General features: G+C 38.6%; 3 protein-coding genes across 6 annotated transcripts; 1 reads left to right on the top strand and 2 right to left on the bottom strand.

Annotated features, from left to right (window-relative positions):
- Window positions 1–1,931: 1,931 nt before the first annotated feature.
- On the bottom strand, window positions 1,932–9,883 carry LOC131135719 (uncharacterized). 2 transcript variants are annotated; one of them, XM_058081971.2, is made up of 4 exons: window positions 9,850–9,883; window positions 9,622–9,721; window positions 3,232–3,305; window positions 1,932–2,977 (listed from the first exon to the last, which is right to left on the bottom strand). In XM_058081971.2, the coding sequence occupies exons 2-4, from the start codon at window positions 9,719–9,721 to the stop codon at window positions 2,774–2,776; spliced, it is 378 nt and encodes a 125-aa protein (XP_057937954.2). In that variant the 5' UTR covers window positions 9,850–9,883; the 3' UTR covers window positions 1,932–2,773. The 2 variants fall into 2 exon arrangements, with proteins under 2 accessions (XP_057937954.2, XP_057937936.2); XM_058081953.2 differs by lacking the exon at window positions 9,850–9,883 and having other exon boundaries at window positions 9,622–9,789.
- On the top strand, window positions 6,755–26,825 carry ripk2 (receptor-interacting serine-threonine kinase 2). Of its 3 annotated transcripts, none has more exons than XM_058081896.2 (12): window positions 6,755–6,805; window positions 17,160–18,519; window positions 19,486–19,639; window positions 20,825–20,980; window positions 21,366–21,523; window positions 21,757–21,806; window positions 22,634–22,795; window positions 23,317–23,402; window positions 24,311–24,412; window positions 25,109–25,199; window positions 25,268–25,480; window positions 25,566–26,825. In XM_058081896.2, the coding sequence occupies exons 2-12, from the start codon at window positions 18,320–18,322 to the stop codon at window positions 25,949–25,951; spliced, it is 1,758 nt and encodes a 585-aa protein (XP_057937879.2). In that variant the 5' UTR covers window positions 6,755–6,805; window positions 17,160–18,319; the 3' UTR covers window positions 25,952–26,825. The 3 variants fall into 3 exon arrangements, with proteins under 3 accessions (XP_057937879.2, XP_057937869.2, XP_057937907.2); XM_058081886.2 differs by lacking the exon at window positions 6,755–6,805 and adding an exon at window positions 15,007–15,211; XM_058081924.2 differs by lacking the exon at window positions 6,755–6,805 and adding an exon at window positions 15,008–15,211 and having other exon boundaries at window positions 25,268–25,420; window positions 25,566–26,821.
- On the bottom strand, window positions 15,336–17,757 carry LOC131135713 (sorting nexin-16-like). The gene is made up of 5 exons (XM_058081943.2): window positions 17,136–17,757; window positions 16,906–16,992; window positions 15,944–16,092; window positions 15,806–15,875; window positions 15,336–15,500 (listed from the first exon to the last, which is right to left on the bottom strand). Exons 1-5 carry the CDS (start codon window positions 17,625–17,627, stop codon window positions 15,336–15,338), a joined length of 963 nt encoding a protein of 320 aa, XP_057937926.2. The 5' UTR covers window positions 17,628–17,757.
- Window positions 26,826–27,509: the final 684 nt, after the last annotated feature.

Here is a 27,509-nt window from a genome sequence, read left to right as displayed (position 1 = left end):
AATATTAGTCAACCTTTACCAGCAACAACTGCATTGAAGCGTTTGTGATAACTTGCAATGAGTCCCTTCCAGCGCTGTGGAGGAATTTCCTATTTTTAGCAAGTTTACCACACTTATATGTTTCAGATCATGAAACAAATGTAAATATTAGTCAACCTTTACCAGCAACAACTGCAATCAAGCGTTTGTGATAACTTGCAATGAGTCTCTTCCAGCGCTGTGGAGGAATTTCCTATTTTTAGCATGTTTGCCACACTTGTATGTTTCAGATAATGAAACAAATGTAAATATTAGTCAACCTTTATCAGCAACAACTACAATCAAGCGTTTGAGATAACTTGCAATGAGTCTCTTCCAGCACTGTGGAGGAATTTCCTATTTTTAGCATGTTTACCACACTTATATGTTTGAGATCATGAAACAAATGTAAATATTAGTCAACCTTTACCAGCAACAACTGCAATCAAGTGTTTGTGATAACTTGCAATGAGTCTCTTCCAGCGCTGTGGAGGAATTTCCTATTTTTAGCATGTTTGCCACACTTATATGTTTCAGATCATCAAACAAATGTAAATATTAGTCAACCTTTACCAGCAACAACTGCAATCAAGCGTTTGTGATAACTTGCAATGAGTCTCGTCCAGCGCTGTGGAGGAATTTTCTATTTATAACATGCGTTCCAAAAACATGCTAGGTTAATTGGCGACTCCAAATTGTCTATAGGTATGAATGTGAGTGTGAATGGTTGTTTGAATCTGTACTGAGGTCATTGTTTCTCTCTAACTTTTCTAAGTACTACTGCTTGTCCAGTACATCCATCTGTATTGTGTCTTCTTCTGTGGGCTTTCCCCCTTTGTTGGTGTCTGGCCTCCCCAAGACTGTCATGTTCTTTGCAGCGTTGACCTCAACATGTTCCTCTTGGCCACGCAGTCACATTTGTCTTCAGTTTGTCATAGTTTGTGTAAGTGCCCCAGTTTGTCATCCCTTCAGTAGATCTGACCAGCGTGGAATCGGGTCCCTGCTTACAAAAGAGGAATTGTTCCCCCGGTCAATTTAGTTTCTGTCACTCATTATTATCTCTCTGTTCAGGAATTTCTCTTTATCTACTACATCCTTCCCCTGAGATCTTCCCACACTTCCAACCTCCCAACCATTCATTTCAATGATGATCGTCCCCGGGGCTAGTCACTCCACCCCACTTCTACAACGACTCTTCTCCGTGGGCAAAGGTGAGATTATGACTTTTCTCTCATTAATTTACCACTTTATTTGCAAAATTTTGGATTTCTTTTTTCAATATTTCTTCAACTCCAAATTGTCCATAGGTATGAATGTGAGTGTGAATGGTTGTTTGTCTATATGTGCCCTGTGATTGGCTGGCCACCAGTCCAGGGTGTACCCCGCCTCTCGCCCAAAGACAGCTGGGATAGGCTCCAGTACCCCCGCGACCCTCGTCAGGAAAAAGCGATAGAAAATGAATGAATTAATATTTCTTCAATATTTCTTTTTTCAATATCATATCTCATATTAGTGGTCAAAAAAATATTCACCATTAACTTTTGAAGTATCATGAAGCAACCAGCAACGTTATTTACCTGTGTCAAACTCATGACTGTCATACTGTTGCTTACAAGGAACTCATCCACACTGCTAATGCTGGCTCAGCAGTTTACTACCAGCCAATCACAGGGCACATATAGACAAACAACCATTCACACTCACATTCATACTTATGGACAATTTGGAGTCGCTAATTAACCTAGCACGTTTTTGGAATGTGGGAGGAAACTGGAGTAGCCGGAGAAAACCCCACACATGCACGGGGAGAACATGCAAACTCCACACAGAGATAGCCGAGGGTGGAATTGAACTCGGGTCTCTTAGCTGTGAGGTCTGCGCGCTAACCACACGGCCGCCGTGCAGCCGCTTCATGATATTGTCTTACATCACATGCAAACTCCACACAGAGATGGCCCAGGGTGGAATCGAACTTGTGTCTCCTAGCCGCCTGGCTTGCGTGCTAACCTTTCCAGTCATTTCCATAAAATACAGGTTTAAAATAAGTATGAAAATCTTTTTAGAATGAATTAATACACATCATCAATGTCTATTTTAGAGACGTTTGTTAAGGCATTCTATTCAGGAAATGATGAGGAACATAACTGCATGCATGCAAATAATTACAATATGTTACTTCAAATACATTAAATATCAAAACTGCAGTAAATAACAATATTTGACATGTAAATGTGTAATGAGAATATACCAAGGATGAAGATGACTCAAATATTGCTACATTTGTGTATTTACCACAAAACATAAACATTTATGAATGATAATTCAACAGCGGGACAAACCAACACTCTCTTACAGTAAACTATAACATATGCACTATAACATTAACATTTGGGCGTATTTATTCGTCAAGGTTAAGCATACTAAAACATATTTAATGCAAAATGAACTAAAATACATATATAAGACAGTCAGAAGAATTATTGTGTACTACTATTTCAGGTAATATGAGTGTAAAGGTGACTATAGGGGTGCTATTTCATGTGTAGAGGGCTCCATTGGTGTGTAGAATTTTTTTTGACATAAGGAATCCTACGTGACAGAAATTCACAGACGTGATTAACCGCAAAAAACGACTGTATAGGAATTTCTATCATTTTTATACATTTCTTTTAAAACAGGCACACATTATCGTAGACAACACAGGTAAAAAAAAACCCAAGACGTGTGTACAGTATACAGTATATGCGCCATATGACTACATGGTGCCGATGCCGATACGCATCCGTGGGGTTTTCCTCCCCTTCAAACAGGAAGTATTCACCCTCCAGCAGTGGCAGACCATGTTGAATAATCGACAGCGGCAGGAAGAGCAGGGGTCACAGCACGGCATGTGGGCGGAGCAGCTCTCCCGCAGGGGGCTGCAGCGACGCACGGGGGCGGCGTCCTCAGGCTTGCCTTTCTGGAATCACAAAAAATTGCGTTGCACATTGCATAACATTAATAAGGCTTATGTTAGACGTTATAAACGCCCGCTGATGTGCTGTTGTGCTACATGTTGACGCCATTTATGTGTGTTATAGTTCATGCAGCTGGAGGAAGATCTACATGAATCCACATTAAGCAACAATCTACTGGATTCTCAATGTGAAAATAAATAATCTGGAAACAGATGGAAAATTATAATTTAAGTTGAAGAAATGAACAAAAACCTACAGGAAAGGGATTCTCCACTGGCCTTGAGGTCTTTTGTCTTGCAAATAGCCGTCTGGTCTTCATTTGGCTCCCAACTAAGATTGAATTGAAAAAAGGCAGTGTTTATTTTCCATATTTCACTTTTTTTTTTTTTACACTTTAACACAAAACACAAAAAAATAGTGTGAATAGTCCATAACCAGTTCATGGTGTGCCCATCTTCTTGCCAGACATAATTTGGGATAGGTTTCAGCTCACTTTGGCAATATCGAGAATGGCTGGATGGAGGGAATAGCCTGTTTCTCTGCCAACTGCAGCTACAGTGCACAAAGCAAAGTCCGGAACAGTTGGATCGTTTTTTGTTTCATATCAACGGTCGCTTGTTATACAAAACTAATATTTTTTTAATGACTTCATAACAGGGCTGCACGGTGGTAAGGTGGTTAGCATGCAGGCCCCACAGCTAGGAGACCCGTGTTCAATTCCACCCTTGGAGTTTGCATGTTGTCCACGTGCAAAAACATGCTAGGTTAAATGTTGACTCCCAATTGTCCATAGGTATGAATGTGAGTGTGAATGGTTGTTTGTCTATATGTACCCTGTGATTGGCTGGCCACCAGTCCAGGGTGCACCCCCGCCTCTCGCCCCAAGACAGCTGGGATAGGCTCCAGCACCCATCCCGACCCTCATGAGGATAAGCGGTAGAAAACGAGTGACATACAGTGGAACCTTGGTTCGCATTATGACTCTTCTCATAAATGTAATTTTTTTTTGTAAATTTATGTCTTTTTTTGTAAATGAACGACTTTATTATCATGAAAGTACAAATTTGTTCTCGTAATATTACAACTTTTTACTTGTAAGTTTCAGACTTTTTTTCCTCGTAATGTTACCGCTTTATTCTCATAAATGTACAACATTGTTCTTGTAAATTCCAGACTTTATTCCCATAAAATTATGACTTTTTTTCTCTAAAATTTATGAATGTATTCTTGTAAACTTGTGATTTTTTTTTTGTTCCTCACAAATTTCTGACGTTTTTGTTAGGGTACAACTTTTTCTAGTAAAATTTTAAAAAGGTAAAATTATGACTTTTTTTGTGTGTGATTGTCAATTTATGACTTTTTTGTCACATATTTATGACCTTATTCTTGTAAATTTATGACTCTTTTCTCATAAATGTACTTTTACATTTTTTTTATTTACGACTTTATTATCCTAAATGTACAAGTTTGTTCTTGTAATATTACTTTTTTTCTCGTAAGTGTCTGACTTTATTCGCTTCATGTTTAAGGTTTATTCTCATAAATGTACAATATTGTTAAAATTACGACAATTTTTGTCGTAAATGTATGGATTTATCCTTGGGAAATTGTCTTTTTTTCCTTACACATGGATGACCTTATTCTTGTAAATTTACAACTTTTTTCTTAGAAAGTAAAAAACAAACTTTTAATTTATTTTTTATTTACAAATTTACGACTTTATAATCGTAAACATACAATTTTGTTCTTGTAATATTACAACTTTTTTCCTTGTTTTAATCTCATAAATGTACGACATTTCTTGCGATTCTCGGAAAATTACAATTTTTTTTTGAAAAATAAAAATTAATCCTTGTAAATTTACGACATAATGTATATTTAATTTTTGTCATATACAATTTACTCTTCTAAATGTACAACATTTTTCTCATAAGTTTACGACTTTATTGTCATAAATGTACAACTTTGTACTGGTAGTGTAATAACTTTTTTATCCTCATACGTTTACGACTTTATTCTGCTAAAGTTGCTGCTTTATTTGTTGTAAAATTAAGACTTTTTTTTTTTCAAGTTACATCTTTATGCTTGTAAATTTAAGACTTTTTTCCCCTCACAAATTTATGATCATATTCTTGTAAGCGTATGACTCAGAAATGTATGATTTTTGTATGTAAATTTAGTAAAAACATGTACATTTTCAGCCATGTTCAAAACTTGAAGGCAGACGAAACATAATATTTGTATTTTTATGCTTGTAAAAGCTTCATTTAGGCCAAGAATATGTACAATGGCCTTAAATTGTATTATTTTTATTAATAATAGGCTGTATTCAACCATGAAACAGCAATCATTTCATAACAAATTATATGTATTTTGAATTGTTTTCTGTGTGTATAACTATAATTGTAAAACTAGCATATAAAAATGTGATTTGTGTTACCATTAGTGGCTTTCTGGAACATATTGATTGTATTTATATTATTTTTTTTAATGGAAAAATGTATTGACTTTGACTTTCCGATCTTCTGGACATACTAGTGTTGTATGTCCCCGGAGCATGTCCAAGACCACCCAACACGAGAAGCAGCTATCATCTCCCTCACTTAGTAGACAGCAGTCTCCTTGGATATTTTCTGTAGCAACCTAAGAATTTATCTTGGACTTCTCCAACCTTGGCAGACGCCACCTCCTCCTGATATAAAGGCCTTGACCCTGGATCAGCCCACAGAGGTGCGTCCGGCTTTGTGATGATCAGGGGATACAAGAGAGTGAACAAATGATGTTCTGGAAAGCAAAAACAAACTTGACCATTTCAACCGGTAGTTACTGTTATAACACGCCATTCACTGGGATTCACCTTCCATTGGCCTCTTCTAAGCAAAAAGGAACATTTCACTCCAATGTCACATAAATCTTACATAAATCTCTTAACTATATGAAATATTCCAGTTAATTTCATCATAATTTTACAATAATAAAGTTTATAAGAATTGTACAGCCATGTAAAGGTGACCTTCAACTGCTCTGTTTTGCGTCTGGCAACCTGGTGGCCCCTGGGGTTTACTGAGCCCCGGCCTGTGTCACTCCTTTCCCACGCCACACTACCTCACCACCAGTATCATCACTGGTAATGTACTTTAAACCTGGATTTGATGCAACTTCAGATAAGATGACATGACAAGACAAGAGCCTTTTTGGCTCCGGTTCCTTGGTGACTGTGATCAGAGGTAAGACTTTGATGCATGATTTTGTAAATAACATGACTCTACAGTACATTACTGTAAATAATCATTATCTCTTAACAATTTAAAGTCTCTCTTCAAGGACTCTTCAAATAACTGAGCTTTCCAGGATACCTGCTATCCAGTCAGATAGATGTTTGGATACTAAGGGTGTGGAAAATCATCGATATTAAACAATACATCCATGCGCATGCGCGCGATGCTCATTCACAGGGTATGGATGCAATGAGTGAAATCGAGACTCATCGCGATGCGTTTGTGGGTATCGGTAAAATCCGATACAAGCGCGTTTTTATTAATGTTCAACTTCACCCCATATGCTGTTCCCCAGGTACCATGAATGCACCACCATGATTTGGCGGTTTGTATTGAATACAAACGGAAGCCGCGAGGCACATACAACTACTAGTAAAACAGCATGGATAAAGCTAGTTCCTAGCTAGCAGCAGCGAGGAAGTTTCTATATTTAACGTGGTATGTTTGGAAACACTACGGATTCTCAAAGAACGGAGGAAAGCTCGACAAAACGCCCCCCCCCCCAACCGTCTAGTTCCTGGTCGGACACCGGGGAAGAACCAAGCAAATCAGGTCAGTGGATCTTCCTACTTTCCAAATTGTCCAGTAGCTATTTGTCCTCCCCACACAAGTTTAAAACTGAGGAAGGTCTCGAGCTGCGTGTTACGTCATATCTGAGCATGCGCTGAAATGTAAACAGGAAATGATCAAATTCAATCTTGCTCATATTTTACAATTACACTCGGGGCATTTTTTTATATAGCTATATATTTTATTTTGTAAGAATATTTGGGTCCATGTATACGTGGCTAGTGTTGTGCAAGTTCACAGTTCTCAGGAACTAGTTCAAACTTCAATTCACACAGTATAAATATGAATAATTCACGTTCAAAGTTCAGTGTTTACAACCATGTATCTAGTGGACATGTAGATAAATATTGAAAATAAAGTGGTTTTAGCAAGGCTTTTTAGTCGTCTGTTTACTCATCCTATATTAACAAATAGAATATTTTTGCAGTTATGGCATAGAAAACCTGTTTGTGATGTTCTATATGTTTTTTTAACATTACAAGGGCCCCTTTACATTTGTATTCTACAGTATAGTAGATATAATTGAGAAAAAAAACATATAAGACATAAATAAGATAACACAGCATACGGGATTGTCTCATCAATGTATTGTAATGGCGGCTTTAAATGGCTTTACACTCGTATAACCAATATAGTAGACGTAATAAAAGTAAATGAGCCATTTAAGACGTAAATAAAACCCTGGGTTGTGTGTGTCTGGCCCTTGGCTCACCCAACAGCGTCACCTAGTGACCAATGTACAGTACTACATTCACAATTAGGATGCGCCTGTCTTCATATTTGTATTTAAATTCATTTATTTAGTTTATTTAGCCATTTTTATGCTTGAAAATTGAATTTTTTTGTAGCCATATTTGTAGTACTGGCAACCCTGGCTTTAGGCTCAACAGATGTCGATTTTCACAATTATTATCATTAGACAAATAATTTTTGTGATGCTGTACTTCCTAAAACGGTTGCATATGGAGTCAACTTTGACTCCGGAATGCCAACAAATATGCAAATACAATGCCGCAGGGGGACAGAAATGATATGTCGGACTGAGACCGAATTCTTGTTCATTCAATGGACGTCACTTAGTCTATTTTAGAGTGGATTGAGCCCCCCCCCTCCATAAAAGGTTTCAGCGAAGACAGAGAAGAGTGAGTCAGATAACAAGTCCTGATAAACCTGTCAGCAAAATCTTTCAACAAGCAATAAGTTACTTTTACTGTTTCAGAGAACAGTTGTATTTCTCTTGTCCGTGTTTATTCTTGGCTCGGCTGTCTTGGTGCTGTGACTGAGGAGTGGCAAAGAGTATGACATTCCCATGGAAAGACCTACTGTATACACTGCGCTTCTAATAGTCTATATATGCTCTGGTGGAAACATACAGCCATAGACTCATTTCTTCCTTTATTTGATTCCATAAAAGCACCTGCAAAATGTTGTACTTTTTGTCATGATACGACTTTTTACGACTTTATTAGCGTAAATGTACAACTTTGTTCTCATAATATTACACGTTTTTTTCTCACAAGTTTCTGACTTTATTACATCTGTATTCTCGTAAATGCACAACATTGTTCTTGTAAATTCCAGACTTTATACTCATAAAATTATAAAATTATTACTTTTTTTTCGTCATAAATGTTCAGATTTATTCTTGTAAATTTGTGATATTTTTTTCTCGTAAATGTTCGGATTTATTCTTGTAAATTTGTGATATTTTTCTCGTAAATGTTCAGATTTATTCTTGTAAATTTGTGATATTTTTCTCGTAAATATTCGGATTTATTCGTGTAAATTTGTGATATTTTTCCTGTAAATGTTCGGATTTATTTTTGTAAATTTGTGATATTTTTCTCATAAATGTGCGGATTTATTCTTGTAAATTTGTGATATTTTCTCTGACAAATTTTTGATGTTATTCTTGTTTATGACTTTATTCTCATAAAATTACAAAAAAATCATAAAATTATGACCTTTTTCTTGTTTATTATTTAAAAACTATGACTTTTTCTCACATATTTATGACCTATACATGTACAACTTTGTTCTAGTAATTTTTTCTTTTTTTCTATTTTTTCTTTATTCTCGTAAATGTATGGATACATATTTGGATACATATTTCCAACATTATTCTTGTAAAGTTTACAACTTTATTCTAAGAAAACATTATTATAAATGTATTACTTTTAAAATTTACAATAATATTAATATTAATTATGAATTATTAATCATTAGTAGTATTATGTGAAATCATCTACTTTTTCCACAATCTAGTTTTCCATTAAAACTTTATTTTTCTTGCAAAATAATATTGTTTTTCTTTACTATTTATGTAAATATTTAACAATAAATATTTAACAATATTTATACTACTATTTTTCTATTTATTCTTGTAAAATTATGACCAAAATTATGACTTTTCTCATTTCATATGACAGTATTCTTGTCACATTTCTGCTGATGTATCAATTGTTGCTGTTGCGGGTATTTTTCTATTTCAGCGAGTGGCCCACTAAAGAGAGAGTCCATGTGTAAAACATATGTATTTGCTTTGTTTACATTAGCCGTATTATGAATCGTTGTGCTGTCTGCAGCACACATGCAATCCTGGCCAAAAATGTAGGGAGTAACTTCAACTCGCTTCAACGTGCTTCAGTATGCTTACTGCTTCATTTTTCTTCCTTTTTTGATCCCCATAAAAATGCCTGTTTTTTTTTTCATAATACAACCAACATGCAAATGTTTTCTTCAAAGATGCACGGGCAACCGACCGACATAACCTAACACTCCAAGTATGAACTTCTCACCTGTGTCATTATAACTCCGCCCCACATTGTTGGTGTCCACAATGCAGCAGAGATGGATGACGAGCAGCAACAGGCAAAACAGTTTCCCTGTCAGCTTCATCTTGGTCATGATGGAGAGATGATGGAGAGAGAGAGAGAGAGAGAGAGATCTGTGAATGAAAACAGTCGCTCACTGCCGCCACCGCCGATTGCAAAACTGTGAAGGGAAAACGAGCAGCCAAGACTCACATTTTCTTCTCGCTGTGGCTCACTTGATCAAGAGTCCTACTAATCTGAGAAGATTACACTCTGCTTTGACTTAAGTGTACTCGGTAGGCTCCGCCCACCTGCTTGAACTACTGACGGATGATGCAGTCAAGGACACTTGGTTGCCCTGGTAACATGCGGAATGAGAAGCAAGCTACTGACTTTAAAGGAAAAAGATTACCAAATAATTAATCGAATTAATTATGTTACATTTTATAATTAACTCAAGCCATGGTTTTCTGTTATGATGTTTATTCTCTGTTTATTCTGACCTGGATACGTCAGGAGCCGTGCGATTACAACGCTAAATATGTATCTCCAACTCCAAACTAACACGTCTCTAGTCCATTCGTCAGACCGCGAGATGCGTTCATGAACACTTTGGACATCACAGTAGCGTTTTTTATTCTTTTACTATATGTGTGGTCTGAATAGATAAGTAGATATTCTTATCACTCGCTTTGTAACTCTTAATGCGGACGTATAATTTGATAAGTATGTTCAGAAAGAGGCTGCACGGTGTTCGAGTGGTTAGCGCGCAGACATCACAGCTAGGAGACCCGAGTTCAATTCCACCCTCGGCCATCTCTGTGTGGAGTTTGCATGTTTTGAGTTTGTGTTGAGTTTTTTCCAGGTACTCCGTTTTCTTCCCACATTCCAAAAACATGCTAGGTTAATTGGCGACTCCAAATTGTCCATAGGTATGAATGTGAGTGTGAATGGTTGTTTGTCTATATGTGCCCTGTGATTGGCTGGCGACCAGTCCAGGGTGGACCCCGCCTTTAGTCCGAAGACAGCTTTCATAGAATAAATGAATGTTCGGAAAGCTCATAAAATTCATTCAAAAATTGTATTGACTTTAATTACGTGGTGTCCTTGAACGCAGCCCCTCTTTGCTCATAATAACAGTTAAAGTCTGACTCAATTATTGTTCTATTTAAAAAAGCAGTGTTAGTTCAACAGATTTTCAGACGTGTGTGCCATCTCTATACATTTTCATACAAATGTATATAATCCTGCACTGTCATTTATCTCAATTTAAGTGAAATACAGGGAAAAAAAGGCATATTTTAGACATAGTGTAACATTGTGATTAATCATAATTAATTCAATTGAAAACTGATTTATAAAATTGCAATCCTTTGACAGCCTTGGACTTTATACAACATTAGCTATTCCAATACAAGAGCAGTATCATATATCACATCCATTTTGATTGAAAAATACTTTTAAATACTTTTAAATCTAAATCATACCGGTCAACATTTGCATTTGAAAATAAGGGAGCGGCAGTAGCTCAGGAGGTTGGCAGTTCGATCCTCGCTCCCTCCACCCAGTCACTGTTGTTGTATCCCTGGGCAAGGCACACGCCCACCTTACCTCCAGTGTTGTCCACACAGCTGTACCAATATTTGGTGGTGATCGGAGAGCTTGTAGGTGGAAATAATGGGTTCAATTCAGTGTGACTCTTGGTGCCTTGAAAAGAGCTCTCAAATCCATTATTATTATTATTATTATTATTATTATTATTATTATTATTAAATCCCTCAGGACTGCATAGCCGATGTGCTGCACTTGCCCCGGCACACTGCTGAGGCTCACCACCGAAGAGTTAGACGATGAAAAGGGCAAAATGTGAAACTTTCTGAGGGAAAAGCCTTAAGTTTGACAAATACATTCAAAATATGTATTTTTGAAAGCATTTTTTTCAAGCGAAGCGCCTGAATTAGGTGGTCCAGTACCCCATACTCCCGACTTTGTTCAAACTCCTATGCAGTTGATCCACAGTTCGACGAAAACCACTATCCTCTTCCTGAATTAGCGATTCAGCTAACCAGCGGGCTTTCCTCTCCAGAATACGGAGAAAAAAAGCATACCATGTACAGTATCTTCATTAATGTGCCCTGTGATTGGCTGGTGACCAGTCCAGGGTGTACCCCGCCTCTCGCCCAAAGACAGCTGGGATAGGCTCCAGCACCCCCTCCGCGACCCTTGTGAGGAAAAGCGGTATGAATGAATAATTGAATCCCACTGCTCCAAAATTCACTTGTCGCCGTCGGGTCTGGAAGCAATTAACTGCCGTAAACGAGGGATGTACAGTACATACCTCTTTCCGCTTGACTTATATTCAGTGTTCAATGAACATCATCTTGTGTTTATGGAGAAAAAAAAAAAAAAAAAAAGGAAATTGGTCGCTTATGTTGGAAGTATTTACAATCACACATGAGCATCTCTGCATGATGTCTTTTAATGAAGCAGCAAAGCATCTTTGAATCATTGCAATCAAATGGCGCATATGCATCCGATTTGGTTTGCAATGAATTCAAGCAACCGTTTCCATTTAAGCTCCAGCTAAAATAAAACAAGACAATGATTCTCACCTTTGAAGTCTGAACAATCAATCCAGCATAGCCACCCTCACTGACAAAGCATCTTTGATTTTCCAGTATCCCGTCGCGTTCTCTGTGAGCGTTTTTGTACTGTTTAAATGGTGAGATGTCGCAACACAGCTTGGAAATGCATTCATGTGTTTTGTTTTTTTTTTTGCACATATTTTTAATATGCACATTGACATCTACTTGGAGAATTAATTGGACTTAACTTGCAGGGTATGCTTTTAATTATAACACAGGTGTCAAATGCAGTTCATTGAGCGCTGACCGCAACGTTCTCCATCAGAGTTGGGATGACTTTGGATCCAGTGCTGGTAAAACAGAAACAAAAGCAAGCAAGTTTTTTTTTTTTTCACTCAAATGAGTGAAGCTCAGTAGGCTTGCAGGAAACCGACACCAAACCTTCCCAGTGGGGCAATTTATCCTCTAAACTTTGAGCTTTATATGGAGATTGCGATCTTTATTGGCAACTTACCGTACTGTTGATCATCAGGACTGGTTTAGAGCATCTGGAAATGCTTTGATGATGTATGGATACAAAATATCATATGCCTTTTAACAACATACACCCCCTGTTTGTATGGAATACTGTACAGAATAATACAACAGCACAATGTACAATGTAACAACCAAGGCCAAGGCAGCCAAAACCATATAAATGATAATATAAATGATTTAAAAGAAGGAACACCAAGTCCAAAAGAACAGTTCATCACCTGTCAAAAACATATGTCCGTCCTATTTTCTTTTGTTACTGTATGTAAAAGCTGCTTTAATATTTTTCTTATGAGGCTCTCCCCTGTACGACATGCATGCCATGTCGTTAAAGACCCATTTCATTGAATACGCTAAGTCTTGAAGTCAAATTTGTAGTGCAATAATCCATAATAAATAATAACAATATATAATGATGGGGAATGACTTGCTCTGTTGTTCAGGGGAGGAGGGCAGTGATAGTAATCCGCCACTGTCGGGAGATGATGCTGTGCGTTGGATTGAATTGGGTGAAATATTTTTTTAAAGACTAAAAAGGCTTTAAAAAGACTTTTAAAAGACTTTTTTTTAATGATTTTTTAAAATGAGTAATATTACGAGACACAAACAAAACAACAAATAAAGTTGTTTTTTTAGAAAATCATGTTCTAAAAAAATATTTAAAATAATTTTTATGGGAGTAAAAGTTGTAATTATGAGACGAAAGTTGAAATATTATTTTAAAAAATTCATAAAAGAAAGTAAAAAAAATAACATGTAATTGTTGGAACATTAGGTTGGCAAAAAAGTTATATTATGGGAATAAAGTCAAAATATTATGTGAAAAAAGTTGATATATTAAAGAAAGACATAATGAGAGACAAAACAAAAATTAGTTTGAGGACATTTTTTTTTAATTTTAACGATGTATAGAATTCAATATTAACAAATTGAATATTTTCATAGTAAACTGTAACATCATTGTTCCTTTTCATAAAGATGACGTGCCACGTTTGTTTCGCTTATTCATCTGAAATGAAGTGAAAGAAAATGTTTAGAAAATGTTCCCTGGAATCTGATGGCCAAAAAAGTGAGGCGCGCCAAACTACTAAAACCCAGATGTTGATTAGCTTGAGGTGGCTGCTCTGTCAAAACAACACATGTACTGTACTTGTCCCCTCCAGCTGCTCCTCAAAACATTTGTCTAGACAATTTTACTGACCATAACTGTATAACTTAATAAGCAGCTTTACAACATGCCACATGGGATAATTGCCGGGTTGCATGTGATGTCACATTCGGGCGCAGCCATCCTGGGTTAATCAGATGGGGGGGGGGCAAACAAGCGTAGACATCAAGTGAAATCAGAGCAAAAATGCCGCACACAACAAGGAAAATGTATACTTCATTCATTTTCTACCACTTATCCTCACAAGGGGGTGCTGGAGCCTATCCCAGCTGTCTTCGGGCGAGAGGCGGGGTCCACCCTGGACTGGTGGCCAGCCAATCACAGGGCACATATAGACAAACAACCATTCACACTCACATTCATACCTATAGACAATTTGGAAACTGGAGTACCTGGAGAAAACCCAAGCATGCACGGGGAGAACATGCAAATTCCACACAGTGATGGCCAAGGCAGGAATCGAATAGACATTTTTTAATTTAATAATTTCTCTTCCCATAAGTACTGTTTTGAATGAGGAATTCTTGAGTCATCATATGACATGGTTATAGATCAATTTTTGGTGTGATTTTGACTTTTAAGGAATAGTAATTTATTGACGGTCCCTAGTACAAGCAGTCTGGACACAGTGAGGGGGAACTACCGCTGGAGCGATTGGGGTGAGTCCCCGACGAAGTGAATTGAGAACCCGAGTCATGTAGATTTCTACGCGTACAGTCTGTTACTTGAGTGAATCAAGTACTCGATTCACTTCAATGAGTCATTCATGAGAAGTCGAGTCAATAAAAAGAATTGAGTTTCCCATCTCTGCTCCCTGCATCCTCTCCACCAGTGATTTTCAAACACTGTGTAGTGGCACAATAGTGTACCGTGATAAATCGTCAGGTGTGCTATCAGAAATTTTCTAATATCACGTTTTTTTTAATATTAACATTTATTAATAATTTTCGGCAAATATTATGTAATTGACGACTGTCCGTAGTGTAAAGACTGGCAGAGCAATGTAATATTCGTCCGTGTGGCAACACGTACCTGATTGCTTCGTTCCTCCAATAGACCGAGTGATGCACGTGAGAGGTCGTGGTGACATTTTGTACCCGGATATATGAAGGCTTGTCAAAAAAGTACTTACATTTATGAAGTTTTGTGTTTTGTGTGGGGAAAGTAACTACTGGTGATGAACACTGGTAATGACTGATATTTTATTAAGAGTGACGTACACTAAGAGGAAGTATGTTCGCTGTCTTGAACCGTGGCGCCATTTAGAGGACATCAGTGGCAAGTGAAGGTGAGCGGATGTTTTTCACATGTGAAAAAGGCAAAGGACCAATAACAATGGTGGAAATACTGAATTACTGGGGCTCGAGTTGTTTTATAACACAAAAAAGTGACTGGATGAAAGAAGGATATGATTATGATTTTGTCAGAAGGGAAACACATTTGACTTTGCTCATCAGACGGTTGATGTAGTTCTCCCTTTCATTCAGAATCTGCGTCAAATTGTCAACATCTCTTTGTTTTTCCATGAGTTCCCTTTGTAGACGGTGGTTGGTCTCCTCCAGCGTCTCACAGAAAGTCTAAACATATACAGACAAAGTTGAAAAAAAATGATAGTTTAATGCACATGTCTCCAATTCAAGTCTTTTATGAAAACCTGGAACTAATGCATGTCAATAATGAATCAGTTACTTATGCATTTTCTTCTTCATTGACTTATAGTCTAACAATTTTGGGGCGGAAAATGCTAATAAACATGTACTAATACAATTAGAAACATTTAGATGATTTCACAGATATGAACAGTAACATAAATCACAATGTAGACCTGAATAAAAACAACATTACTGTATATTTTGAAAGGGATTATACAAATAAAACTAACCCTGCTTTCTTCCACACTGTCAAATGGGCCCGGCGGGTCGCTCATACACAGAAACTGCTTGACAACATCACTGGGAACACACAAGGGAACCGTTCGACTACAATGGATCAATGCCAGTCTGTTCTTTCACCACAGTACCTGCTGATGAGATTTTTGTGGTGCGTCATGTTGTGTAGAAACTCTTGAAGAGCGGTTTGCCTCTCTGCCAGAAACTCCTCGTCATAGTTGTCTTTGAACCAACGCTTTGGAGGTAGAACTAAGTGAACGCGAGGGAACAAATCCTTTAGCTGCAACAAAGTAGTCATTGAAAGGGATCAGGGAGGAAAAAGAGTGCATAAAATTATGTTTTTACTATAATATTTTGACCTTATTGCCATATTATAACTTTTTCTGTAACCTCGTTTTTTTAATTACAACTTTGTTTTGTTTGTTTATCATAGTATTCCGACATCTAAAAAAATGTCAACTCTATGAAATTATTACAATTTCAACATTTTTCCACTTTTGCTTTTCATATTTTGACAAATATTACAGCTGTTTTTTTTCATTTCTGCTGTTTTTTGTATTGTTTTTCTTCTTCATCCCAACTTCAGCCGTGTAAATTTTCTTTATGTCATAATATTCCATAATATTTGGACTTTATTCTTGTAATTTTCAAAAAATGACAACTTTATTCATTGTTTTGTTTCTCATAAGATTACAATCGATGATTAATCGATTACCCAATTAATCAACAACTATTTTAGTAATGGATTAATCTTTTATATTTAATTGAAATATGTAACTGTCTAATTTCAGCCTCTCAAAAGTTAATATTTTTTAATTTCCTTAGTCATCCATGAAAGCAGACCTATTATCTTTATGTTTTAGCCAAAACAAGATATTCACACATATCATCTTTGGCAACTGTTGGTGTTTCCTTCACGTGAATTTGGTTTGTGTATGGCCTCACCGATTACTCCAACTTACGGAAATGATCATGATTGTATTAATGTGTGCATTTATTGTTTTGCTCGAGCAATTTGACTGACATTTTTCAATATTTTTGATTGTTTACTCAATGTAATAAGGTTCTTTTACCGTGTGTGACAAGTCATCACCTTATTTTGGAGCCGGCAGAAGTCTGTGTATCTTCGAAAAATCATCCAGCTGGTCCCTTGACTTCCATTGACCAGAATCTTGTAAACCTACGGCACAAAGGGCACACTAAATTGTTATACTGTATGTACTTTTGAGTGTGAGTTATGTAAGCATTTATGTCACTCTGTAAGCACTATGTGTCATTATTCATAATGTTTAGTCAAGTAGGGCTGCATATTAATTATATTACCGTGAACTTTGCCCTCTCTTCCAGGGTCTCATGGCCCTGCAGTGTCAAGGTGAAAGGTCTCTCCGGCCACCTATCTCCAAGGATCCCTTCACCTTCCAAAGGTGGCAACAAGCCAACCCTCACATCTCCTCTACTCTTGGCGTCATCGCTCGTTGGATCCCCACAGGGTCCATCTCCTCTCACCCAGGAAGCCCTCTGAAGAGATGAGATGTCAAAATGTACGGGGAAAAAACCTGACTCAACGCTGACGATCATCTGTGGGAGTCTTGGTGGGAGTTCACGAATGATTCCTACTTGGATCACCAAGAACCACAAGGCAGGTTGTGTGGAACACACTGTATATAAGCAGCAGTAAAGTGGTAAATGATTTGTCAACACTGTGTACTTCACAGGGAGTGTGTCCTGTCCGTTCCTCCTTGTCAAATTAAAGCATTTTGTATCAATTTTAAAATAAATGAATCGGTTAGAATTTCCAGAAAACACAAGATTCATATGGAGGTGCTGCGTGAACTGCGGTTTCTATTTTCATTTTCACTCTCATACAAGTGACATCAGTACAATGTGGGCTTAATGGAAATCCCCACGGTTGGGAAATAACAGTTTCACAAGCCGTTGATAAATTTCACGTGGAAAAAAATAATCATACGAATTTTAAAATACAATTGAGAAAATTAAATATTGCAAAGCTTTTCTTTCATTGTCCTTAATGACAGAGACACTCTAAAATTACGCACATACGGTAGTCAGCAGCCTGACTGAATGTTCTGAATCCGACGACATGGAAGGCATCTTAACCCAAACCTGGAGCGTGACGTCACGAGCAATAACAAACCAGCCTGCCTCAACCGTCAGCTGTGTTCCGCATCCCTGTTGTCATGTCGGCCTAAATTAAATTGTCAGATTGTTGAGCAGCGGCCGAGTTTATTTTATGGCATAAAAAAAACAAAGAATGCCCACGTGTGGCGTGTTCCAAGGATAACTATTGCTTACTCCCTACTGCCCTCTCCCCCGTAGTTGTTAGCTTGGCTTGCTAGCATTGAGCGACATGACGATGCCACGCGTGTGAAACTGGCCGCTTCTGCTCCGCCTCCTCCTCCTTGTGCTGTTTGAAAAGAACACTTCTGCTTTTTATTTTTACTGGCGAGTCAAACGGAACAGATTGGGCAAAAGTCAGACGGACGGCAATGGAGCCACATGCGGCTACAGGCTGCGTGAACGTTGGCTGTCTGACGAGCACCTTGTCGGTGATACCTTACCAGAAGCTCACTGACTTGTACTATCTGAGTAGGGGGGGATTCGGTACCGTTTTCAAAGCTCAACACTCCGATTGGAGGACCACCGTGGCCATCAAGTGTCTGAAGTTGGACTCTCCCTTTGGTGAAAGGTACAATATTTTCGCACCGAATAATGGTAATGTTAATGGTTTAATTTCATTTGAACATGCATCAGATTACAATTGAATGCATCACATAATCAGTTCACAGTTCCACATGTCCAAAAGGAGTAGGAAGAAGCAAAGCTTATTAAATCCTACCCCTCCATCTGGTACTTTTACGATCAGTAACTGTTACATTTGTTCACTTCCTGCCTTTCTAATATAATTTACAGTTTTTTATTTTTTTTAATTTAGTAATTATTTTGTTATTTAGTAATTATTTTTGTGTGCCCTGTGATTGGCTGGCGACCAGTCCAGGGTGTACCCCGCCTCTTGCCCGAAGACAGCTGGGATAGGCTCCAGCACCCCCGCGACCCTTGTGAAGATAAGCGGTAGAAAACGAATGAATGAATTATTTTGTTATTTAGTATTTAGTAATTATTTTTGTGTGCCCTGTGATTGGCTGGCCACCAGTCCAGGGTGTACCCCGCCTCTCGCCCGAAGACAGCTGGGATAGGCTCCAGCACCCCCGTGACCCTCATGAGGAAAAAGCAGTAGAAAATGAATGAATGAATAAATAATTATTTTTGTTTTGTTTTTGTTTTATTTATTTTTTGTCACATACCAAAGTACAAGGTGATAATGATTGGTTGCAGTTGCTAATAAGTTGATTGCAATTTAATGGATTTAGCGTACAAAGACATACTGATTTTAGCCCTTAGTCAACAATAATTGGACGTGAAATTCCCCAAATTATTATATTAATGTTTTGGCAAGGATAATATCAATATAACCGCAGTCTTATAACCACCCATCCTTCCATTTTTCAATGACGCATCCTGCTCAGGGGAGCGTACAAATGGGGTCTGAACCCACACAGTCAACCACCATAGACAACAATGTCCTTTTACTGACAACCCTAACCTAACAACAACTGTTGATACAATTAACTGATGTTTTGTGGCTCTGTTTCAGAGAGAGGAAGTGTCTTCTGAAGGAGGCAGAGGTTCTCCACAAAGCCCGGTTCAACTACATCATCCAAATCTTTGGCATCTGCAACGAGCCAGAGTTCTTTTGTATCGTGACAGAATTCATGAGCAACGGCTCCCTGGACCAACTGCTGCACGAGGTAGCCATTTTTCATCATCAGCACCATGCCATCTCTGTAGACAAGGGTTTTCATCACTGTTTTTGACGATATTCACACACATCAGCTTTGGCTTTGGACAACAATAACTCTACTCTACTGTGTGGACGCATTGGTTGTACAGTCAAATTAAGGGACATTTTTTTTTCTCAACAGAGACAGTCTATAGTGTAGTGTTTCCCAGCATGCTTTGCTGTACAGTTTCTGTAAATGTAAAGTACACGCTGTCTGTGTCTGTTTTTATTCACAGATTGTGTGTGGGAATTGGTCACCTCCTACGATCCAGAAGTCCATTTCTGTGACTCACACAGGAACAATGCATTGATTAAACGGTCTAAAAAAAAAAGCTCAAAAATATCGCCAATAATTTATAGCACAATTATGGACCAGCAAGAAAAGAATTGCAAGTTGGAGCCGTACATCGCTGTCACAAAAATGTAAATTATCATGTAAATGTATTATTTAAGTTTCTTACTTTCAAGAGAGATATATTGTATATATTTAATATAGTAACTTGTGTATTGGCTGCATGAGTGGTTAGCGAGGAGGCCACATGGCTAGGAGACCCTGGTTCAATTCCATCCTCGGCCATCTCTGTGTGGAGTTTGCATGTTCTCCTCGTGCATGCATGGGTTTTGTCCGGGTACTCCGGTTTCCTGTCCGGGTACTCCGGTTTCCTCCCACATTCCAAAAACATGCTAGGTTAATTGGCGACTCCAAATTGTCCATAGGTATGAATGTAAGACAGCTGGAATAGGCTCCAGCACGGCCGCGACCCTCATTAGGACAAGGGGTATAAAATGAATGAATGAACTTGTGTTTTGCATAATCAAGTGTCATATTTGACGTCAAATAGAAGAGTTTACTGGAAAGAATGTACTGTTTTCTTAAATTGCAAGTCACCTGATGACGTGACAATGTGTCACTCCTGTTGGCCACAAACATACTTTCAGTTAAATACTTCACTCTAAGATCTCTATCTCGCTCTGCCGTCCTTGAATGCCTCACCTAACACAATGCAGAAATTCTTTGTCGAAGGAAAAGCTGACTATTGGGGGATTTCTTGAACTTTCTAGTGAAACTTTAAGCCAAACCAGGAAAAGTGGACAAATATTATACAAGGTGATTGCCCACATGCTATAATAAGTGTGTCACATGTGCCTGCAGAAGGAAGTGTACCCTGTGCTCGGCTGGCCTTTGAGGCTGAGGATCCTGTATGAGATCGCCTTGGGAGTCAACTTCCTTCACAACATGAACCCGCCCCTTTTGCACCATGACCTGAAGACACAAAATATTCTTTTGGACAGTGAATTTCATGTTAAGGTGAGTGGAGAGTCAGTGTTTTATGTTTATATGTGACAGTTAATACAAAATACAATTTTATGCAATATACACTTTATAATGTGTGTGTGTGGGGGGGGGGGGGGGGGGTTGTGCTCTTTAATTGGCATTGGGCTTAGCAGAAGCATTTTTTTTTGTATGAATTTTAGATTGTAGTTGAGATTTTCCATAGTTTTGAATGAATTACAAATGCATATAAATGATGAATAAAAGGCTAAATGAACACATAACCTGACTTTTGACCTTGTTTGATGGTGCCATGATTGACAGAGACAGTAATGTGCCATCGAGATCCACTTGTTCAAGTTACCAGGCCACACCAGTGTTCTATTCTATTCTCTAACTCTATTTCTGATCTTCTGCCTAGATTGCAGATTTTGGCCTTTCCAAGTGGCGCCAGCTGTCTGTCAGTAAAGGGTCTGGCTCTAAACCCTCAGAAATTGGCGGCACGGTGATCTACATGCCGCCTGAGGAGTACGAGCATTCCAAAAGCCACCGGGCTGACGTGAAGCATGATATGTATAGGTGAGACACCGAGCCTCGTACTAAGGGATGGTCGAAAATATGACATCGAGATCTTTTACCACGAGATCTTTAAATACACGTTAGACTGGTTTTGTATACATGATCCAAACATTGATGATAAATGAAGTAAAAGTGCTAACTGTACATTTCTCTCAGAAAGGGAACTTCTTTAGTAAATGTGGTTGTCACTTCACTTTATTTGTTGTCTGACCGTTTACCTCTTTCTTTTATAGTTATGCCATCATTATGTGGGAGGTGCTTTCCAGACAAATTCCATATGAAGGTACCTTCTACTGCAATTCTTCATGGTTTCATCTAGATCAGGGATCTCAAACTCGATGTACTCGGGGGCCACTGGAGCTAAGGTCTGGGCAAGACTGGGCCGCATCAAGTTTCCCCCCCCCCCAAAAACCCCAGAAAAACGCATTTATTAAAAACAGAAAAATGAACAAACTTTGCTTTGGTTTCGATTTTCTACAAGAAAAGCTCTGATAAAACATTCCACTGTTCTCAAATATCTTAATTTTTATTTTTCTGCACAATATAAGATGAAAAATAAATAAACAAATCAAGAATAAAGAAAATCAATCAGTAATAAATACATATAATAATAATAATAATAATAATAATAATAAAACGGCAAATAATAAAAACTTAAGAAAACACATATAGTTGGTGGGTAGACAAATTATTTTTTTTCAGATTAAAATGAACAAAGCATTGAGACACATGCTAACTCGCAAACTAGAGAGCTAGCGACCTAAACGGTAGCCTTCAAGTTATTTCCTATAAACTTAAATAGCCAAAAACTTACCACTTCCACACGGATAGGGAGGATAACTATTTTTAACAGTTATTTAACCTTTAACATGAACATTAATCAAACGTAATATTTTTTTCTGGGTACATGATACCATACAGCATCCATATCAAACTTGCGCGGGCCGCACTAACATTAAACTTTCATATCAAGACGAGGGGCCTCAAACTAGTGTCCTGCGGGCCACATTTGGCCCACGAGCCGCGTGTTTGAGACCCCTGATCTAGATCATTTGTTTGTGTGAATTTTGTCTCAACTAACCTGTGTGTGTTTGTGTGTGTGTGTGTCAGAAGTGACCAACCCCATGAAGATCATGTTCAACGTTCTCCGTGGGATGCGTCCTGACACAAGCCTGGCTAGTCTGTCCGATCAAATCCCCGGCAGAGATACCCTTGTTGGCTTAATGACCTGCGGCTGGGCCACTAACCCTGATGAACGACCTTCTTTTCTTAGTAAGCGTATGCACGTGCACACAAAAGACTCTCATGATATTGGGTAACGCTCTCAGAACTGAATACTACTAGTACTACTGCAGCCGATAACACTATGTGAGCAGGTCAAAGCCTAAACACACTTGTCTGCTGTGTGGAACTAATGGAAGGAGAAAAAAAACTATTAAAGGAGACCTATTATGCTAATTTTCAGCTCTTTGTTTTGAGTTGTAGACTCTCTCAGAATGTGCACCTCTTTGTGCAGTGTTTCCATGGACTTCCATGGACTTCCATGGACTTCCATGGACTTCCATGGACTTCCATGGACTTCCATGGACTTCCATGGACTTCCTGTTTCTGATCCAAACAGTCGGTATGAAAAAGTTTGGGCGCCCCTGATTGACACTGTACAATAAAGTCTATTGAAAAGATATACTGTACATAAGAGCACATTGCTGAGTTTGATGACAGGAAACATACTACTATTATATATATACTGCTATACTGCTGTATTATACTGCTATATTATACTGCTATTTCAGAGTGTCTGATGGAGCTGGAGCCCATGGTGAGGAAGTTCAACGAAATAGATTTTCTGGAAGCAGTGCTAGAGATCAAAAGGTCAAAGGTCAGTCTGGGGCTTTTCTTTTCTTTTTAATATATATTTTGTGATTAAACAACCTTGACGTTGTGACATTTTGGGGAATTGAACTTAAACATATGATATTGCCATCGGATGACCTGTGTCATCCAATCATTGAGAAAGTCCCTCGGAAGGTGAGAGACAGGAAAATGTGACGTATTTGTCATCTGGGAATGAAATTGGATGACAGGTCATGACTTCATCATTTCCCCTGAACATGCCCTTCCTCTTTTGGCCTACGTACGTAGTATGTATGCACAGCATGTGTGAATGGGCATGGAACAGTTTTGATTCGGGAGGAGGAAGTTGTATTTCCTTCTATGCATGGCAAACAAATACCCACATTAGTTGGCACTTGCATTTTAAATCTGGAAAAACATGTTGAACTTTGCGATCTAGGGCATTTGAAATATCTTGTAACAATTATTATTTAACCAATTACCTAAAAATGTCATCCAATGCTTCTCTACAAGAGAGGAGAAATATGATCTCAGGGAAGAAGTACATTTGAAACACTTCTATGCTAGGACTACGTTAAAAAGCCATAGCATTTCAGTATGTGGAATCAAACTATGGAATGGATTGAGTAAGGACCTCAAACAATGCACAACGATGAGCCAATTCAAGAAACAATACAAGCAGTTGATGTTTGCTAAATACAAGGATGAAGAGTCTTGAACCAGTCATGATGTGCTATATATATCACTATATTGACACTTACTATGGTACACATTATGTCATTGGATGCTCATATCACCTCCTACTTTGGTACGGGACAAAAAAAAACTATATTATTAAACTATATTTATAAACTATATTAGGAAAGCAGGAAGTGAACAAATGTAAAGTGTTTGATTGTTGTGACATATTCTCCTCTTCCGTTTCATCCACAGCTGGCTCAAAGATCCAACTGTTGCTCAGCACAGCCAGTGAGCGAAAAGACGTCTGAGGACGGAACTTTGGCAGCGCTTAAGGACGTGGCCCACCCATGGCCGGTCAGTGTGGCTCCTCCTGTGTATAGCATATGTTAATAAGTACAAAATCATACAGTGGTTTAAGATGACTTATTCCCATATTTTGGAACTCTGCTACTGCAGTGTTGTTTGGTCTAGAGACAGTGCCACTGAGGAAAAGACAGGAAAGGACAGGAAAGACTGAGGTTCTCATTGGGAGTGACCAGGATGGATAGGATCAGGAAGGAGTACATCAGAGGGACATTACATGTTTGAGACCTTGGAGATAAAGTCCTGTAGGCCAGACTGAGATGGTTGGGACATGTCCAGAGGAGAGATAGTGAATATATTGGTAGAAGGATGCTACGTTTAGAGCTGCCAGGTAGGAGCCATAGAGGAAGACCAAAGAGGAGGTTTATGGATGTAGTGAAGGAGGACTACATTTTTTTTTACATTTCTGCTGTTTTATTTTCATTTTTTTATTGTATTTTTTTTTTTTATATATTTACTATTTCAACTTTCTTCTTGCAATTTGGACTTTATTCCGATAACATTTTGACTTAACTGCAACTTTCATTAATTTTTTTTATTTTTCTTTTTTCTTAAATATTTCAACTTTATGTGACTAAAATGACATTATTTATTCATAATATTACCACAATATTCTCATGAGATTACAACTTTTTGACTTTATTCTTGTAAAATTACTCCTGCAATTTAATCACTGTTGTATCGTAGGAGAGCTCCACCTCAGGCTCTTGCTCCTCCCAGGAAACGGACGTATCGCTGCCAGGCACCCTCACCAGCAGCAACACGGAACCTCCTGAAGGTAACATCACACTCAATTATCTAGCTCTGCTTTTGCACATTTAATTCATGCATTTGTTCCCACTGCAGAGGGTCCCCTGGCATCTGCCATTTTTCATACACTGGAGCCCCCCGAGTCGCTGAAGGACCCCTGTGTTGTCAACAATCTAAATGGCTTCCAGAGCGCCAGGCCCATGAGTTATTTGAACACATCTCTGAAACCCGACCTGCCTCCATCAGAGGGTGAGACGCAGCTGCAAGCCCTCACACTTAGTGCAAACTGTGCAAAGAATCATCAACAAGGTGCATGAAATGTTGCTGCTATCAAATGTTTGCTTGTTTTTCCACATTTTCCGATCAACCTTCCCCCCCATCTTCTCCCCTACAGATGATTCTCCTCCCTTGCGGTGCTCGTCACCCTCGCAGGGCACCGTCGGTCAGTGGATTGCAACACGTCGCGAAGAGATCGTCGCCCAGATGACGGAGGCCTGCCTCAATCAGAGCTTGGACGCCCTGCTGGCCCGCTCCATGCTAATGCCTGAGGATTACGAACTGGTGGTCAACCAGCCGACCCGTGCCGCCAAGGTCCGCCAGCTCCTGGACAACTGTCACCGGCACGACGACGACTTCTGCCGAATCGTGGTCCACAAGCTGCACCACAACAAGCAGATGGGCCTGCAGCCGTACCCCAACGAAATCAGCTCCACCGCCTCAGTCACGGTACCCAGCGCGCCACCACTCACCATGTCCTACAATATTCCGAGGAACATGTAGCCCCGCCATGGAAGTATTCCAGATCATAGACCGTGCCATACTCTCTCTTTTGCTAGAGAGATTCTACTTCCTGGTCAGTGTTTATGCCTGGGGGTCCGGGGGGTTGCCACCCTTTGGCTTTGGTATTATCTCAAGACATTTGACTGAATCTGTCAATTAATATTTTGCATATATTATTTATAGTCTCAGTCAAAGTGACTGCAGTAGTTGTACTTCTTTTGGTATATATTTTGTGTGTAGAATCCATACATTCTCAGCACCATAAATAATTACTATGATGTTATTGAAGCACTTTTAAGATGCTGGAAAACAATTTGACATTCCTTCAATCACTTCAACCATATTCCAGTCATTATTTATTATGTAAGTTGTTTGTATGAGACACAGGAAGTGTGTCTTACTGTTGAAGCACAATAAATAAATACATGAGGAAACGCATAAATTAAGAGTCGGGATTTACAGACTTGCTTCGGTGGTTCCTAAATGTTTTACAATCACGTACCCCTTCTGGCATTTCACCCGAAGCTATGTACCCCCAACTCCTGCACACTTCAAAACTAACCGAATTCACTGAAATTCATTAATTAACTTGAAATATTGAACATAATTCATGGCTTCATTCATTTTCATAGTTATTACAGGCATGTGTGGGTGCGTTTGCTGTGATTCAAATGTCCTTGAATGCATCGGCAACTCCTGCCGTGGAGTTATGTGATGCACCTGAAGGCACCATGCTTAAAAAAAGATAGCCCAGAAGTAATAGCAGTGTGCTAGTTTCGATCCTGCTTGTTGAATATGTAGTGTCCGCTATCTGAATGGAATCTTCCCATGGTGTCCCAACTCTAAAAGAACCACCACCCCCTTCTTAATAGGGGCGAATCTCCACTCACAGTGACAGGCAGGGATCAACTGGAACACCAATAAAATGTTACAGGCATGTGTGGTGCGTTTGCTGTGATTCAAATGTCCTTGAATGCAGCGGCAACTCCTGCCGTGGAGTTATGTGATGCACCTGAATGCACCATGCTTAAAAAAAGATAAGTAAATAAGTAATAACAGTGTACTAGTTTCGATCCTGCTTGTTGAGTATTTTATGTCCGCTATCTGAATGGAATCTTCCCATGGTGTCCCAACTTTAAGTAGTATACTAGTATATACTAGTATATAGAAATACAAAACTACATACTCATTTTGGGGTGAATCTCCACTCACAGTGACAGGCAGGGATCAATTGGAACACCAATAAAATTAAATCTTTAACATGAAAAACTCTTAATGCATGAAATAATTTGACAACTTCCTCATTTGTTGACAAGAAGCACATGAAGCTCCCATCTCCTTGTGCCGGGAGAGGCATTCAGACACACTCGTAATTATGAGTGTTAATAGTTTTTTTCATTTTTATTTCCGTACAATGTCAATTGATGTACTCCACTTTGGGAACCGAATGCAGTATATCGTAGTATTGTAGCTGTGATATCGACTGCTCTTAGTTCAACATTGTCAGTCATGGAGTCAAAACAAGTGGCTTTACCGTACATACTAACTTTGTGTCGAC

This window comes from Doryrhamphus excisus, linkage group LG11, assembly GCF_037039965.1.
Source record: "Doryrhamphus excisus strain RoL-2023G ecotype Guam linkage group LG11, RoL_Dexc_Guam_v1.1, whole genome shotgun sequence".
Taxonomy (NCBI): domain Eukaryota; kingdom Metazoa; phylum Chordata; class Actinopteri; order Syngnathiformes; family Syngnathidae; genus Doryrhamphus; species Doryrhamphus excisus.
This window is presented reverse-complemented; position numbering and strand designations above follow the sequence as displayed.

What these genes read in the sequence shown, in the direction of transcription:
- LOC131135719 (XM_058081953.2), bottom strand. Translation starts at nt 9,730, where the DNA reads ATGACCAAGATGAAGCTGACAGGGAAACTGTTTTGCCTGTTGCTGCTC. An exon ending in GCGGAGTTATAATGACACAG is followed by an intron (nt 3,306 to 9,621) that starts GTGAGAAGTTCA and finishes ATTCAATCTTAG; the next exon opens with TTGGGAGCCAAATGAAGACC. An exon ending in CAGTGGAGAATCCCTTTCCT is followed by an intron (nt 2,978 to 3,231) that starts GTAGGTTTTTGT and finishes TTGTGATTCCAG; the next exon opens with AAAGGCAAGCCTGAGGACGC.
- LOC131135713 (XM_058081943.2), bottom strand. Translation starts at nt 17,627, where the DNA reads ATGAATCTTGTGTTTTCTGGAAATTCTAACCGATTCATTTATTTTAAA. An exon ending in AAGAGAGGGCAAAGTTCACG is followed by an intron (nt 16,993 to 17,135) that starts GTAATATAATTA and finishes TTTGTGCCGTAG; the next exon opens with GTTTACAAGATTCTGGTCAA. An exon ending in ACAGTGTGGAAGAAAGCAGG is followed by an intron (nt 15,501 to 15,805) that starts GTTAGTTTTATT and finishes GTATATGTTTAG; the next exon opens with ACTTTCTGTGAGACGCTGGA.
- ripk2 (XM_058081896.2), top strand. Translation starts at nt 18,320, where the DNA reads ATGGAGCCACATGCGGCTACAGGCTGCGTGAACGTTGGCTGTCTGACG. An exon ending in ACAGTGAATTTCATGTTAAG is followed by an intron (nt 20,981 to 21,365) that starts GTGAGTGGAGAG and finishes TCTTCTGCCTAG; the next exon opens with ATTGCAGATTTTGGCCTTTC. An exon ending in TAGAGATCAAAAGGTCAAAG is followed by an intron (nt 23,403 to 24,310) that starts GTCAGTCTGGGG and finishes TTTCATCCACAG; the next exon opens with CTGGCTCAAAGATCCAACTG.